This window comes from Anas platyrhynchos, chromosome Z (genome assembly GCF_047663525.1).
Source record: "Anas platyrhynchos isolate ZD024472 breed Pekin duck chromosome Z, IASCAAS_PekinDuck_T2T, whole genome shotgun sequence".
NCBI classification, from domain to species: Eukaryota; Metazoa; Chordata; class Aves; order Anseriformes; family Anatidae; genus Anas; species Anas platyrhynchos.
Genome location: NC_092621.1, coordinates 56,270,984 through 56,285,830, shown reverse-complemented (window position 1 = coordinate 56,285,830; position 14,847 = coordinate 56,270,984). Strand labels below are relative to the sequence as shown.

Here is a 14,847-nt window from a genome sequence, read left to right as displayed (position 1 = left end):
TAAGAGGCTGAAGAGCAGCCCCACAGAAAGGAACCTGGAGATATTAGTCAACAGCAAGTTGAATGTTAGTCAGCAGTGTGCCTTGGCAGCCAAAAGGGCCAGCCATATCCTGGGGGGCATCAGGCACAGCATTGCTAGCTGGTCAAAAGAAGTGATACTTCCTGCTCTGCGCTTGTATGGCCTTACAATCAAACACTGTGTGCAATTTCGGGTGCCACGACATAAAGAGAATATAAACCTGTTAAAGGGTGTCCAAAGGAGGGCTAAAAAGATGATGAAAGGTCTAGAGGCAAAGACTTATGAGGAGTGGCTGAGGCCCCTTGGTTTGCTCCGCCCCGAGCAGAGCAGGCTGAGGGGAGGCCTCATGGCGGCCTGCAGCTCCCTCGCGAGGGGAGCAGAGGGGCAGGCGCTGAGCTCTGCTCTCTGGGGACAGCGACAGGACCCGAGGGGACGGCATGGAGCTGGGACAGGGGAGGGTCAGGCTGGGGGTTAGGGAAAGGGTCTGCACCCAGAGGGTGGTTGGGCAGTGGGACAGGATCCCTAGGGCTGTGATCACAGCACTGAGCCTGCCGGAGCTCAAGCAGCATTTGAACAGTGCTGAGCACACAGGGACTTATTTTTAGGTGGTCCTGTGTGGAGCTGGTAGTTGGACACAATGATCCTTGTGGGCCCTTCCAACTTAGGGTATTTTGTTGCACTGTGCGTACCCTTTCTCAACTCATAATGATAGCCATCCATAAGAGACAAGCAACAGAACGTACACCAGGATTAGAGCAGTAGTACACCTTCTGTGGTGATGTGGTGCAGTAGGAGAGTTGCAAGCACAAATATTCTTGGCAAGTATGTGTTTCAGAGTCTTCATGGTCTGTGGAAGGTGTGCTTAAGAGCAGAGTCGATTTTAAGCAACTATTTGCAATTTGCTCAGAAACACAAGCAGCAATGACAAACAATAGTTTGTATATAAAGAATGATAGAAGCTGTTTTATGAAAGTTACTTTAACCACTTGTCCAACTTCTGACACAGGAAAGCAAATAATCACCCCTTCTCGTTTACAAGAACAGAAAAAAAAAAAGAGGAGAGTTGTCAAGCAGTTTGCATAGTGATTCTTTCAGTGAAGAGAGCAGCCAATAATGCACTCTTAGACCTGGATATAAACCAAGGTGCTGGAATCCTGTTAAAGTAATTGTTGAGAATCACCGCAAATCCATGAACATTCATTTTATATGAGGAAGACACTGTTTCACACTGGCACAATTATCAGTTCGCTTTTCAAAAAATGGTGCAGCTACACCAGCACCTGAGCCTTTGACAGCCTCCTGAAATCCATGTATACCGGGCACAGTATACATACATGTTTCACCAACACTGAGGGCATATTTTTTTCACTATTAGTTACTTAGTACTATTAGTTACTTAACCCTTCCCCAGAGTTACTTAGTTCAAGTCCTTGAGGAACAGACATTTGTTTTAGAAGAGTCAGAGTGTACAGTTTATCTAAAGGTCCAAACTACATGACCCTATGATTCTAATTTAACCCCCTGGGCATTAACGCAAAACCACAATGCAAAGCACTTACGCAGATTACTTAGGAGATAGCTCTACTAAAATTCCTGTACAAAAGTAAGTACCTTTGGCATATTTGACAGAGCAGTAAGTTTCTCATCTCTCTTGATCTTAATTAAAAATGTAGCTTTCAATGCTGGTTCATCAAAGCATGGAAAAGCAGACCTTGCTGCCAGAGGTTCAAACTGAGTTGCTGCAAACCACCTAATGAAAAGAGGTAGAAAAGGGCAAATTAAGAATTAGGAGAAGGATAAATGACAGTTTACATATGATTGAACAGTCACCCTTCCCCGCAAACCTTGTAACTGCTTGCTACAAAAGAAGCTTTCCAAACGGCAGATAACATGGTTGGTCCATTTAGAAAAAATGTTTCATTAGGATTATAAAGAAGTCTTTCTGAAACCCAAGAAACTTATCTACTGGAAAACTAATCTCCTTGTCTGTTTTTTGCTTTCTTATCCTATATCTGGTTTAACACAATTAAAGAACAGTCCAGTGATCTTTCCAGGAAGAGGGAACAAAGCTTAAAGGAGACAGAAAAATTAAATCAGTGAACATGCCCACCATACAGAATAGTTTGAAACTTCAGAAGGAGACATAATGACACAGAAGCTTTTCCATCTAACTGCTGTACCTTCAGCTGAGGATGCTCTCACAGTTCAGCTGTCTTCCTGCTCGCTTTGCTAGCTAGTGGACGTTTATGTAAATTCATGCACTGTCTTGCCTCTAATACAACAACTAGTTATATCTCAAGAGAACCGTGTTCCTCCTCAAGTGTTTCGATATTAACTAGCTCCAGAAATTACAGCTTTTTCTAGAGAGTATCTCTGACTTGTGTTCTGCTCCCCCAGGAATACCCTGGGACCTAAACATGAAGTTCGCCAATTTATCTTCCATTTACCAGAGATAAACAGTGGAGAGAACAGTGGTTCCAACGTTTTTTTTCATTTCTATTTTAAAGAAATTGCCAATCTCCCAAATGCTTTTGGGGGTTGTGTTATTTTTCTCTTTGTCTCCAACATTTCGGACCTACAGTTTTTCTGAGGAGGCATGTCACTGTCAAGATTTATTCTCCTGGTCTCTTTTCAACTTTAGTCCTCTCTTTCCCATCAACCACAATCTTGAAGTTCACAACGATCCATTTTTCATAAATGGCAAAAGTGAATTATTTTGCTATTTAATAATTTTAGTTTTTTTGTTGCAATGTAAAATAATCTTCAGAAGAAAATAAAAGTAACTTTTTTTTTTCCTCTCACAATAGATTGAGTTTTATATCAAAAATGCAATAAAAACAGATATTGTCAAAATAGCTTGTATTCCTAAAAACACCGACTGTAAGCATACAAAGACAACACCGTAGGAAACAGACACATGCAATGGAAATGATGATAATCAGTAAAATTTACTGGAAATGATTTATTGAAAAATACATAAGTTAAAGCATCCTGTCTTTGAACAGAAGCAGGGAGCACTAGACTAAAGGTGGACAAAATCCTCTGAACTTACTCAGATTATCTTTTTCCTCTCCACATACAAGCTCTTCCTACTACTGCAAACGCAAGATAACGAAGCTTCAACTACATCAGACTACAAAAAAGTATGAAATCTCAAAGTAGCTAATTACAACACTTCATGTTATTTTTGCTTTCTGCAATCTTACTGCAAGACTCTGTACTCTTATTCCCATGAAATATGAATTGAAATGAGACTATGTCTTTCATGGCTTGTGATAAGCTACTTATATCTTCTTCATTTCATCCTGTAGTTACGTTCTTCTGATGCAATGTGGAGCCTTTGTGATTTTTTATTACCTAAAGAATTCCTACACAGACTACTTTTGGCATTTTTGTTACACTGTCAGAAGATTGAGGCAGAGCAGCAGTTTCCCAGGAAGCAGCAGCAGGTTCTCACTAATCATGTGAATCATAAAGATTCACATGCAGTATCATGTATTAGTATATGAAAGTGCTCCTCCTGAGCATAAGAGGCTTATTAACAGTGTGCTACCTTACGGATCTGAACCTTTGTACCTCAGTAAAGCATCTTCATCAGACCTGGGCAAACTGCAACAGATCGGAAATGCTTTAAACCAAAATTCTATCTTCAAATTCTTGATCTCTTACAGAAAGCCTCCCAAACAACCTCACAGAAGGACCATCAGAAACACATGGGAGTGAAGGCGAGAAAGTTTCTGCCTCACCCCACGGCTGCTGATCACTTCAGGAACCCAGTTATATTCCACCAGTTCTTGCATATAGTCGAAGACAGCTGCTGCAGACAACATATTTTCTTGTACATTTCAGCAATGTTATAGATCCACTAGGACCTAGCTATGCGGAGTTTTAACAGCAAACTGAGTAAACTTCCGAAAAATAAGTCAGTTTTAGTTTAAATATCTTGTCAGTACCTAGAGATGCCTTCTGAATCTGAAACAAAATACATTTTTTAATTTACAGAATAAGAAGTTTATCTTTCACATGTCGTGCAGCCTTCTAATAGTCTATGAAATCATGTTTACACTGAGCAGTTTTGGTTTATTTTAAAAGATGGCCACCCTTGAGGGACTTGAATAATTCAAACATCAGCAGCACAGTTACTGTATCTCACTGGAGAGAGAAAAAAAATATAACCAGTTTGCCACATATGTTTTACTCTTCAAGGAGTCTCACTAAAAATAGGAGAGCAATAGCTCAACAAAAGGTCTTGTTTTAAGTCAGTGAAAACAAGTAAAGTATCAGTGTGACCCCTTCTCCAGAGGACAATTTCAGTGGTATTAATTACAAGGTCTGCCTTCTCCTTTCAGGAAACAAAATCTACCCATAAGTATTTCGGGCATTTTCATGCAAATTCTCTGCTGTTGCAACACTGATGACATTTTTTTCCCTTTTCCATGCTTGTCCCTTTATGTACCATTTCACTTTTTTTTTTAAACTTTAGGTCTCAGCATTCCTCAGAACAAGCTGGTAAGTGTTTATTCTATTTAATAGCCATTTTGTAGGCCCTTCACATCTACTGTCAGCGAAATGAACTTACCTACAGTGCTCTTTTCATTTTTTTTTTTGCATCACTCAGTTTCTAGAAAATCTGCATGGACTATTATATGCTAACAAAAGCATGAACAATCATAAGTACACAATCAGGCTAAGGACCATTTGAAGTGGCTGGTGGTAGGTAGCTATTTTTGTTAATCTTCATATAAAGCCCTCATTCCCCACTCTGGAGGTACTATCAACTAGCCAAGAACATTTCAAAAGAGAAATACTAAAAATTAAACAAAAAAACACAATATGGTATAGCTATCTATAAGCTCCATACAGCACCGCATTAAGCTGAGGAAGAAGCTGCCCTGACTTAATGAACTCATCCATGAAAGACATTTCTCAGGCATTGCTGATTTTAATCACTGATAATTTCCAGCTCCCTAGCAGCTTAGCTTAAAGTGTCAGCAACATAACAAAAATAAGACTTTTTTTTTTAAATCCCTAGATTTAAAACATCAGGAACAAAGTGAATCTTTAAACTCAACAGGAACCAGTTGTACAAAACATTCAATAGAAAAAGTCACCCTTGTTACTTCTAAAGCACAATCTAGAAATGACAAGAGAGCAGCAATATTTGCGTGCATACCTTTGTTTAGAATCCTCATCCTTGTAAGAAATTTTGTAGAAGCCATAGTAGGTGTCCGATAAATTAGCTGAATATTCTATGTTGACAGTATAATTCTGTCCTACAAGGAGAGCCTCAGGAGCTATGATTGCAATCTGGTCATGCAATGGGTATTCCAGTAATTCAACTGGCTTTGCTTGCCTTCCTCCTGTCGAAGTAAGGGATGCCTTGGTGATATTAAGTCCTGAGCTGTGAAGCACAATCTTCCTAGTTACCTGGAGAACATTAACCACTATCTTTACAGATCCTGAAAATTTCAGAGTAGTAAGGTTTGGCTGCAACTCAAGATCATAATGCAGTGGTACAACATCAGAAGGAAGTCTCATTTTTGCCCATGGAAACAGTTTTCCATTGGTTGCCAAAGGGTATATTAGTTCCATTGTACGATTTTTTTTATGGCAGCCTTCTTTGGTAAAGGTACATTTGGGAAGAAGATAAATCACCATTATCACTGAAATCACAGTCACAAAAACAGCAGCACAAACCACCATGGTCCTTGTAGAGGGCACCGAGCACGATCCATCTGGACTTTGTCTATAGCCGGCCATGTTATTCCGGAGACCTGAGCTTCTGTTAATGAAGGACATTCCCAGCAATTTTGCTGATGACTCATAATCCTCTTCATCATCATCCATTTCATGCTCCCCAAGGCCACGCACCAAGAGCCGTGAGCTTCTTGGTTCATATTCAACTTCATCGGGCTCCAGGGGATGTAAACAAGGCTCTTTTGCCAAGTCAACCACATCGGGCTCTTCCTCAAACATACTGTTTTCAATCATATTTCTGGGTAACTGAATTTGATCTGGAAAAAGAAAAGAGCATATGTTACATCATAAACAAAAGGCATGACTGTAATATCTGACAGACAGTTTATTAAGGTAAAGAACAAGAAACACTGTTACCATACATACTATCATCACAAGCCATTCAATTTTCTTTCTCAGGCTTGTTCTCATTAAACCTTGCCATGTTTTTCTGCACTTTGGTTGACTATCTTGCTCACTCCTGGGCTTCAAGATGCTTCCATTGCACATACTCAGTCACATCTTGCACCATAGTTTGGGATCACATTTCATTCCCATTTCACTAATATCACTGCCTTGGCTACGTATCTCCTACCCGAAATAACTCTATGTGTATCCAACTAAATTAGGTACAATGAAATGTTTTTTATGTTGCAGGGTAAAGAACAGGTAGCCAATACAGTTCTTAAGGTGCTTCTAAATATGCTAGTTATTAAGTCCTTGTTAGAGGAGAATATTTGCCAAGGTGCTGGCAGCTATACAAATAAAATATCCATTTTACATTTTTAAAACTACTGTTTTTAATAAGCACCCCCCCAAAAAAATGCATCTCCCAAGGCAATATAAATATTACAGTTCAAATTGACAACTTCATCCTACCAGCATCAGGTACGTTCATCCTTCAGGTGCAGTTATATTTTGATCAAACTTCTGCACGTCTGTAACTGTTTATGCAAAAAGTTACCTTTCAGTTAACCTACTCAGTGAGAAGTAGAAAAACTGAAAATACTGTTCAGAAGAACTGTATACAGGTTATTGGATGTGGAGACAGAAGTTGCAACCTTATAAACAAGGAGTTTTGTTTTTTTTTTTTTTCTCATGATGTATTTCATCCAGAGCACTGTAAATAACATAGAAAGGTTGTTGATAGGTTTTGTTGTTAATAGCTTTTTTCTTTGGACACCACAGAGCTGTCTGGAGAACAAAACAATTCAAATGGGAAAGCTATCTATACGGAAGAGATTTCACAACCAAAGAGTGCAAAAAATCCCATCACCAACTTTTTAGGACCTTGCAAATTAATTAATTAGAATAGTGCCTCTTCACAGCTTCAAAGGGACTAGGCAAAACTTTTGTCAAACTGCAAGGCTCTGGATATGAAGCTAAGCTCTTTCAGACTTGAGGGTCTACTGTTAGCCAAACAGTAACTGTATCACATCTCAACACTGTACTTCATTTTCAGAATGAGAAAGGAAGTTTTCTTTCAATCTAAAAACTATTGAAAAGGTTTTAGGCGGCTTTTACTGATTTCTGGCAAGAATGTACTTGGTGCCAATCTATAGAGAGACAGGTATCAGTGCACCTATAATACATTATTTTTTTTTTTTGTATATATATATATATATATATACAAAATATATATATATATATATATATATATATATATATATATATATATATATATATATATATGTGTGTGTGTGTGTATATATATATATACACACACATATATATACATATATATATGTATGTATATATGGGGGGGTGCTAACCTCCCTGCCATGGGCAGGGACACCTCCCACCAGCCCAGGCTGCCCAAAGCCCCATCCAGCCTGGCCTTGAGCACCTCCAGGGATGGGGCACCCACAGCTTCTCTGGGCAGCCTGTGCCACGGCCTCACCCTCATCATGAAAAATTCCTTCCTTATATCTAATTCAAATCTACCCTCTTCCAGTTTAAAACTATTACCCCTTTTCCTGTCACTACAGGCCCTAGTAAAAAGTCACTCTCCATCTTTCTCTTAAGACCCCTCTTTGGGCACTGGCAGGCTGCTACAAGGTCTCATCAGAGACTTCTCTTCTCCAGGCTGAACAATCCCAAATCTCAGCCTATCTTCATAGGAGAGGTGTTCCAGCCGTCTAATAATTTTTGTGACTCTTGATACTTTTCTGCCAGTTCTTTCAGATTAAACTGACAGGGTATTCAGATAGCTTCAGAAGTGGGCTCTAAAGACTTAAAAAAGTGTGTGTGAGGGGGGCAAAAATCATACCCATACAAATCAGTAAGAGGAAGGAAGGTGCATTGGTGAATTGAACAAGCAACATGGAAATGGATGAAACCAAGGCATTTGCTGGCATTGTGATCTACCTGCTCACCCCTTTGCTTTTGTGACCATGAATAGGATTATAAGGGCACAGGACAATTGAGGTTGTAAGTGATTTCAAGAAACTATCTTCTCCAACCTCCAGGTAAAAGCAGCCTCTAAAAGGGCTTGAGGACAGAAACTTCTCATTATAGTGCTTGTGTTCAAGTAAGCCTTCAGGGTGTGATTTCAGTTCAGTGGTCCAACACCGCTGTTTCTGAGCTGGAGCATGTTTACTCACAAGCTTGGCCAGCAGGGCGAGGGAGGTGGTTTCCCCCCGTTCTGCTCTCCTGAGACCCCACCTGCAGTGCTGTGTTCAGCTCTGGGGCCCCCAGCACAAGGACATGGACCTGTTGGAGTGAATCGAAAGGAGGGCCAGGAGGATGCTCAGAGGGCTGGAGCACCCCTCCTGTGAGGACAGGGTGAGGGAGTTGGGGCTGTTCAGACTGGAGAAGAAAAGGCTCCATGGAGACCTCATTGCGGCCTTCCAGTACCTAAAGGGGGCCTACAGGAAAGATAGGGAGAAACAAACTCAGCGAGTGTAGTGACAGGGGAATAGGTAACAGTTTTAAAGAGGATGGGTTTAGATGAGATACTAGGAAGAAATTCTTCACTATGAGGGTGGTGAGGCCCTGGCACAGGCTGCCCAGAGAAGCTGTGGATGCCCCATCCCTGGAGGTGCTCAAGGCCAGGCTGGATGGGGCTTTGGGCAACCTGGGCTGGTGGGAGGTGTCCCTGCCCATGGCAGGGGGGTGGAACCAGGTGGTCTTTAGGGTCCCTTCCAACCCAAACCATTCAGTGATTCTGCATATGAAATTGGAGACCCCGCAGAGCACAGAGGACAGAAAGCTAAGTTACAAATGAAAACATACAGACAAACTAGTGAAAGAAAAAAAAGGTGGAAAGACAAAGTATTGTGCAACGGAAGATCTTTTACAGTTCTACACAAGAAGGGCTTTTCTAGCAGTCCCTTGTTGCTCTTTGAATCCATTGGCTAGCTTCAATCCGATTTGAAAGGAGTCTGAAGGATAACCAAATTCCTTCAAGTCCCAACCCCACCCCACCCCAAACTGCTCTCAGAAGACACCCAAATTTACATCTGCTATACAGGAAAGGCAGGTATTAAGACTCACATCTTAACCACTTGCAAAGGCAGCAGCCAGTCAGTACACAGCTCCAACCCCAGCCATGGCAAGTGCTGCAGCTGCATGGCCAGCAAAAGAGGTAGAAGACAGGGGAGGCACTGCAGAAGGAAGGAGGAGACAGATAAAGAACGTAAGTCTGGCAGAAAGTAGGCTTGATCAGCTCTGCTGCTTATAGAACAGTTTGCTTTTTGAGGAAATTATTCTCTAGTTAAGTTTCTTCTAAAGCCAACTATCTTAATTTTCAAACCTGCATGCAAGCACTCGTAACTCATCAGGTCAAAATAATTGCATGAAAAATCTGATCAGAAAATAAGAAAAACTAAAACAAAAATCTAGTTTTGAGGCAATTCATAGTTTTAACACCTTAGAATAGTTTCTAGGGAAACAACAGTTAAAACCAATTTCCACTGATTTTTTTGGCAAACACTGGAAGCAACCAAGGCCTTAGCTGTTCTGCCGTGATGCAAAATGTCTCACGGGATTACCAGTTTGCTCTCAGGCTGTGAGATCAGAACTGCAGCGAAGATCAATGGCATCACCAGACTTCTATTCTCCACTTGAGAGCACGCAAAGTATCAGAAGGCTATCTGTTACTAACACTGACGTACGGGTTCACAGCAGCATAGAAGCCGGGCTGCTTTTTCACAGAGGAGCCATGGCAAATATGTTTAAATCATTTATGCTCAGATAAACTGTGGAGTGTTTGCTTCCTGATGGTTCACAGGGATTTATAAGACAAGAGTGTGAGTCATCAATCATGGGGATTCAACTGCTATGACCTTTCCATTTAAACCCATGAGCTACTACAGTGAGCTAAAAGGTCCACAAGAAGGACAAAAAAGGTACTCTCAAGCTGCAACAGGCCATAAGGAGTAAGCAGCAGCCCAAAGAACAGTTTTACACCCATCACATTTCACTGCTGTCTTACACACAAGTATGGTCAAGGGGCAAACAAATGCAGTGACTGAATCTGATTAATTCAGTTTCTAATTACAATGCAGGAAACAAAAAAGAGTAATTCCAAGACTGGGGAAGTTTAACCTATGCACAGTTCCAGTGAACCACTGCCATACCAGCTGCACTGTGCTCACACTAATTCACAGCTAAGGGAATACGGACCCAAGTTACTGAAATGCACTACAAAAGTTCTGTCTTTTTTCAGCCTTCCATACTCCAGTTAAGAGGTTAAAATATTAAAAAATAAATCCAGTCAATCCCACTGGTACGGTTAGTCAGACTGCCATCACTTTTTGAGACTGTAAGTTCATCACAGTATCATCTTCAATTAATGGGCAGGTGTCATGCAGTGTTTTTACTGAAATAAATTATAAAAGAATTACAGTAGCACCTATCATTTGGCAGGAACTGAGCCCTTATCACAGAGATAAGTACAGGAAACTGTCCATTCCCCTGGAACAACCAGGAAGCCAAACAACAACTGGGCAGTGTCTTGTCACAAACCAGCAGATGTGGTAGAACTCAAGGCCAGACCAAAAGGCTCTCTCTATAAAGCATGCCTACTAGCTGGAGTAAAATTTGATGCCCACTGCAGGTAAACTACTTCAATGCATTTTAAGTAATAGGAGAGAGGTACAGAGTTAGTGCTGTGTAGAAACAGAAATTTACTAATCTGCCAGTGTGTCCTAAAAGGGCCCATCTGGTCACACAGAAAAACTGTGAGCAAAGGACTTGTTTTGCTACCTGAGGCTGAAAGTGAGGCACGTTGTATGGAAGGAAGAGCACACCATCCTCAGACAAGCAGACACTAACAAAGCCATGCATGTTCCAGGGAAATGTCCAGTGACTCAGCAAAACTGGAGGGATAATTTTATAATTTTGGCATATCATGCATTTAATAGTCAATGTCTTTCCCTTGCCTTGATATGTTTTGACAGCAAAAACAGGAGTACCCGCTATTTCAGCTGTGCCAGTACCAAGGAAACTCAAGTCTGTTATTGATTAAAACAACATAACCCACACAAACTCAGTCACCCCCCGAGATTTGACGGAAGCAGAGAAGAGCACAGCTCTTATTCAGCTTAACATTACAACTCAAATTATGTACTAAGAGCTAGCTGAAGTACGGTCCTCAAACAATCAACTCACTGATATCATGTCAAATAACTCTGTGCAATGAAGGATTTCAGGAACAGCTAATGATGTTTATCAATGGGGATACATTTACCCAGGTCCACAGTACTTTTTACATACCTAATTTTTACATCCATCTTTTACACTGCTGAACTTTTCCTTAGCAGCATCAGCTGCTTACCAAACAGCAAATCCCACAAACAAACCACATCAATTTTCTCTCCAGGAAAGATCTGGCATTTAAGACCATATGAAAGGGCAAAAAGTAACTTCAAAGCATTATTTTCCTTTTAAAGATCTGATTTTTATTTGTTGTTTATGTAATGGTCCCATTTGCTAGAATCAGTGGTGAAACACTGGCAACACTTACACTCTTCAGATTAGGCAAACAGCATAAAGGTATATGTATATAAATATGTAATAATGTACACAAAGGCAGTACAAATGTTACTGTTTTTGAAATGATTTAATCCCTCTCAGTAACTAACATCATGGCACAAGGAAGAGTCAATGATAAAACTGTGGAAGTAACAATGTATGTGAAGTCACTGCACTCTTCTGTATCAAAAGCGGCATTTTCAGCATAAACTGAAGTATAACTGTTCGTGTAACTGTTGTCCATGAAAGAAAAAAAGCTTGAAAATTAGATGTCAGAAGAATATTTGCTGTAAAACCTATACTCGTATTTTACTTAGTGAATTAAGTTTCATTTTATCGTATCTGAAAAACAAGATACGCTATTTGCATTGTGTATTGGAAGTTTTGGAAGCATTACGCTATCAAAAAACCCCACACTATTACAGACAAGATAAAGCCATACAATTTTCTGAGCTACAATGTCTCTAATATTCTCTATGCAAACATATATGTATACCTAGCACTACAAAACTTGTGATATTTATTTGTAAATAATGCATATTTGCTGCAAAATCTGTTCTTTAAGGAAAAGGATAAACATGTTACAGTACAGTATTCATCTGTACTTATGAGAGGCAAAACCGAAAATATACCTATTTTAGATTTACATAGTGAAATTTTTCACACATAAGATGTGTGAAAGATAGAAGAGGAACTTGCATTACATAGTTTGAAAACAGGACAGAGGAAAACAAGGTAGGGGAAAACAGCATAGATGATACCCATAAAACTTTCAAGGATTATATGGCTTTGTTGAAATTAAACCAATGTTTAAATTGTACATTTTAAGTACACAAACCGTTAAGCATGTGATTAGAAAAAAAATATTCGTAACACGTGGCAGAAGAAAAAGGCTAAACTTGACTTTGGGAAGAAAAATGTATTTTTTCACATTGAAGAGTTGTCTAAGACGTGAGTCTAGACATTTGGGACACTGAGAATTTGGCAAAACTATTAAAAGATTAACGTACTGTCTCCTGAATTGTCTATCCCCAAACCTTCATTGACAGCCTCAAATAAAAGGCGGACAAGGAGAGGAAAATGTTCTGCTAACGCTTCACATCTCTCTGAAACGTCCTGATTAAAATTTCAGGAACGCTGCTCTAGAAAAGCAAAATAATATACAGTTTAAAGTTTTTGTTGACTCATTTTGGCATAGACCCATCTTCCACATTTACCTAATCAAAGCCATAAGCCTTAACTTTCATTGAGCTACTTACTACATATATCATTGAATTGTAAAAATAAAACCTCTCAGGCCAGATTTGCTCCTCTTGATGTCAGTTTACTAACAATACGGCTTAGCAGGAAATGAATTAATCTCTAAAAACCTGAACTGCACAGCATTAAATCTTTCATGGAAGAGACAATCACTCGCCCATACTTGTGCACCCCATACTGGACTCACTGTACATCTTCTTCCAAATCCTCATTTTATTATCAGCCAAAACTATTGTTGCAGTTATTTTTCCTGCTGTAGGTGAGGGGAAGGAACGGAGACTGGCAGCCCAGAAGACCATTGCAAAACACAGGTTCAATTTCACAGGTGCTAAAACTAATATACAAGAGCACTTTGCAGAAAGCTGAGATCCTACATCCTGCACTGGAAATTCTATACAAATACTAAAAGTGAGAAATATCTCAGAAAGTGCAATCATCTTCTCAGTGGAGACCGCTTTCTTCAGCCAATTACAAATCTCTGGTTCCAGACACCACTGATCAGAATTTTCATCGCTGCAAACCAATGTCTGAGGTTAAGACAACAGGTACAACTTACCCAGTATCTTTTCATCAGTTTAAAGCAATAAAATAGCCTCGGCTTACAGGGAAGTCAGGCACTTAGCTGTTAAATATCCAGTTAAACATCTGAATTGGTAGCCTTTGAAAATGAACATTTAAACTTTCATAGTTAACATTTTCAAAGAAAGCAGCTTGATTTTTTTTTTTCAAAATATACAGACAAAATAACGTCAACTCCCCTAGTTAATGCTATTTGTGAACTGCATAATCAGGTGAGTTAGGAAGGAGTTTCATGAATCAAGCTGGGAAGGAAGTGTTTCAAACACTCTACCCCACTTCACCACTTCAGCAAATGAGGTAAGACGAAAAAAAAAATAAATCAAGAAACAAAAGTTAAAACGTACTACTTTTACACTATTTTGTATCAATAGACTAATGTAAGAGAAAATAAGACTATAAGAATAAAATGCTTAAAAGTGATGAATACTAGGGCAACGTTGCTGCTTCTAATTCCCCCTTCCCTTTTTATTTATGTAGCACCCAAATTCATATCCGTCTATTATGTCCTATTTGTATGCTGTATGTTAAGATCTCTTGCACAGGATTTGAACACGTGGGTGACATTATCTCAACCACTACATGAAATCTGTTTTTTCCCCTACACAAAGCTCCCAATGAATACAAATATAAGTGTTGATTTCCTGGCTGCATAGGCCAACAACCTAAGTCTACATGTACTTAAGAGCAATAAAGCTCCTCCCACCTACAGCCTTCTTCAGCCTCTCAGCGTTTGGATGCAGCATCAGAGGTGCCTTCTGTGCTGTTAATTTCAAAACCTGCTGACCAACTCAGTATTAACCTCACTTTTGTAAGAAGCCTGGAGCATAATGCTTTAGAAATAATTAATAATCTCAGGAATTATGGACAAGAGAAGTCCCCTCAGCCAGTAGCAGCAAATGTGATAGATAAACTGGCAGCACTTCTAATAGCTGTCGACGTATCTCTAGCCTTAGGACTGGTTGCTTGCTGAGGTGAACCATTCTCACGTCATGACCTGAACAAAGAATTATACAAAAGACACAAGTCAATTACTCAAATCCAAATGGACTTTGAATTAATTCATACTTTGATGCTGCATCAGGAGCTGTGAAAGAAAAGCATGCTTTCCAAGTATGGAGTGCATCAATGAAGCAGAACACAAATTTTAAACAGTTAGCTTGAACAAACACTGCAAATAAACAGACCCTACCACCCTAATGTCTACAGCTGGGACAGGAGGATTGGGGTGGAGCCTTTCGATCAACCCAAACACTCAGCACACAGTAACTTCATCGCCTG

General features: G+C 39.8%; 1 protein-coding gene across 3 annotated transcripts in view; it reads right to left on the bottom strand.

Annotated features, from left to right (window-relative positions):
• The window catches only part of LNPEP (leucyl and cystinyl aminopeptidase), a 61,903-nt gene that overhangs the window by 31,424 nt on the left and 15,632 nt on the right, over window positions 1–14,847 (bottom strand). For 2 of the 3 annotated variants that reach the window (XM_038170913.2, XM_038170914.2), the window contains exons 2-4: window positions 9,250–9,359; window positions 5,192–6,032; window positions 1,630–1,768 (exon numbers count right to left, since the gene is read on the bottom strand). In XM_038170913.2, coding sequence (XP_038026841.2) covers window positions 1,630–1,768; window positions 5,192–6,009 — 957 coding nt within the window. In that variant the 5' untranslated portion in view covers window positions 6,010–6,032; window positions 9,250–9,359. The remainder of the gene's footprint in view (window positions 1–1,629; window positions 1,769–5,191; window positions 6,033–9,249; window positions 9,360–14,847) is intronic. The other variant, XM_027446142.3, reaches the window with a different exon arrangement.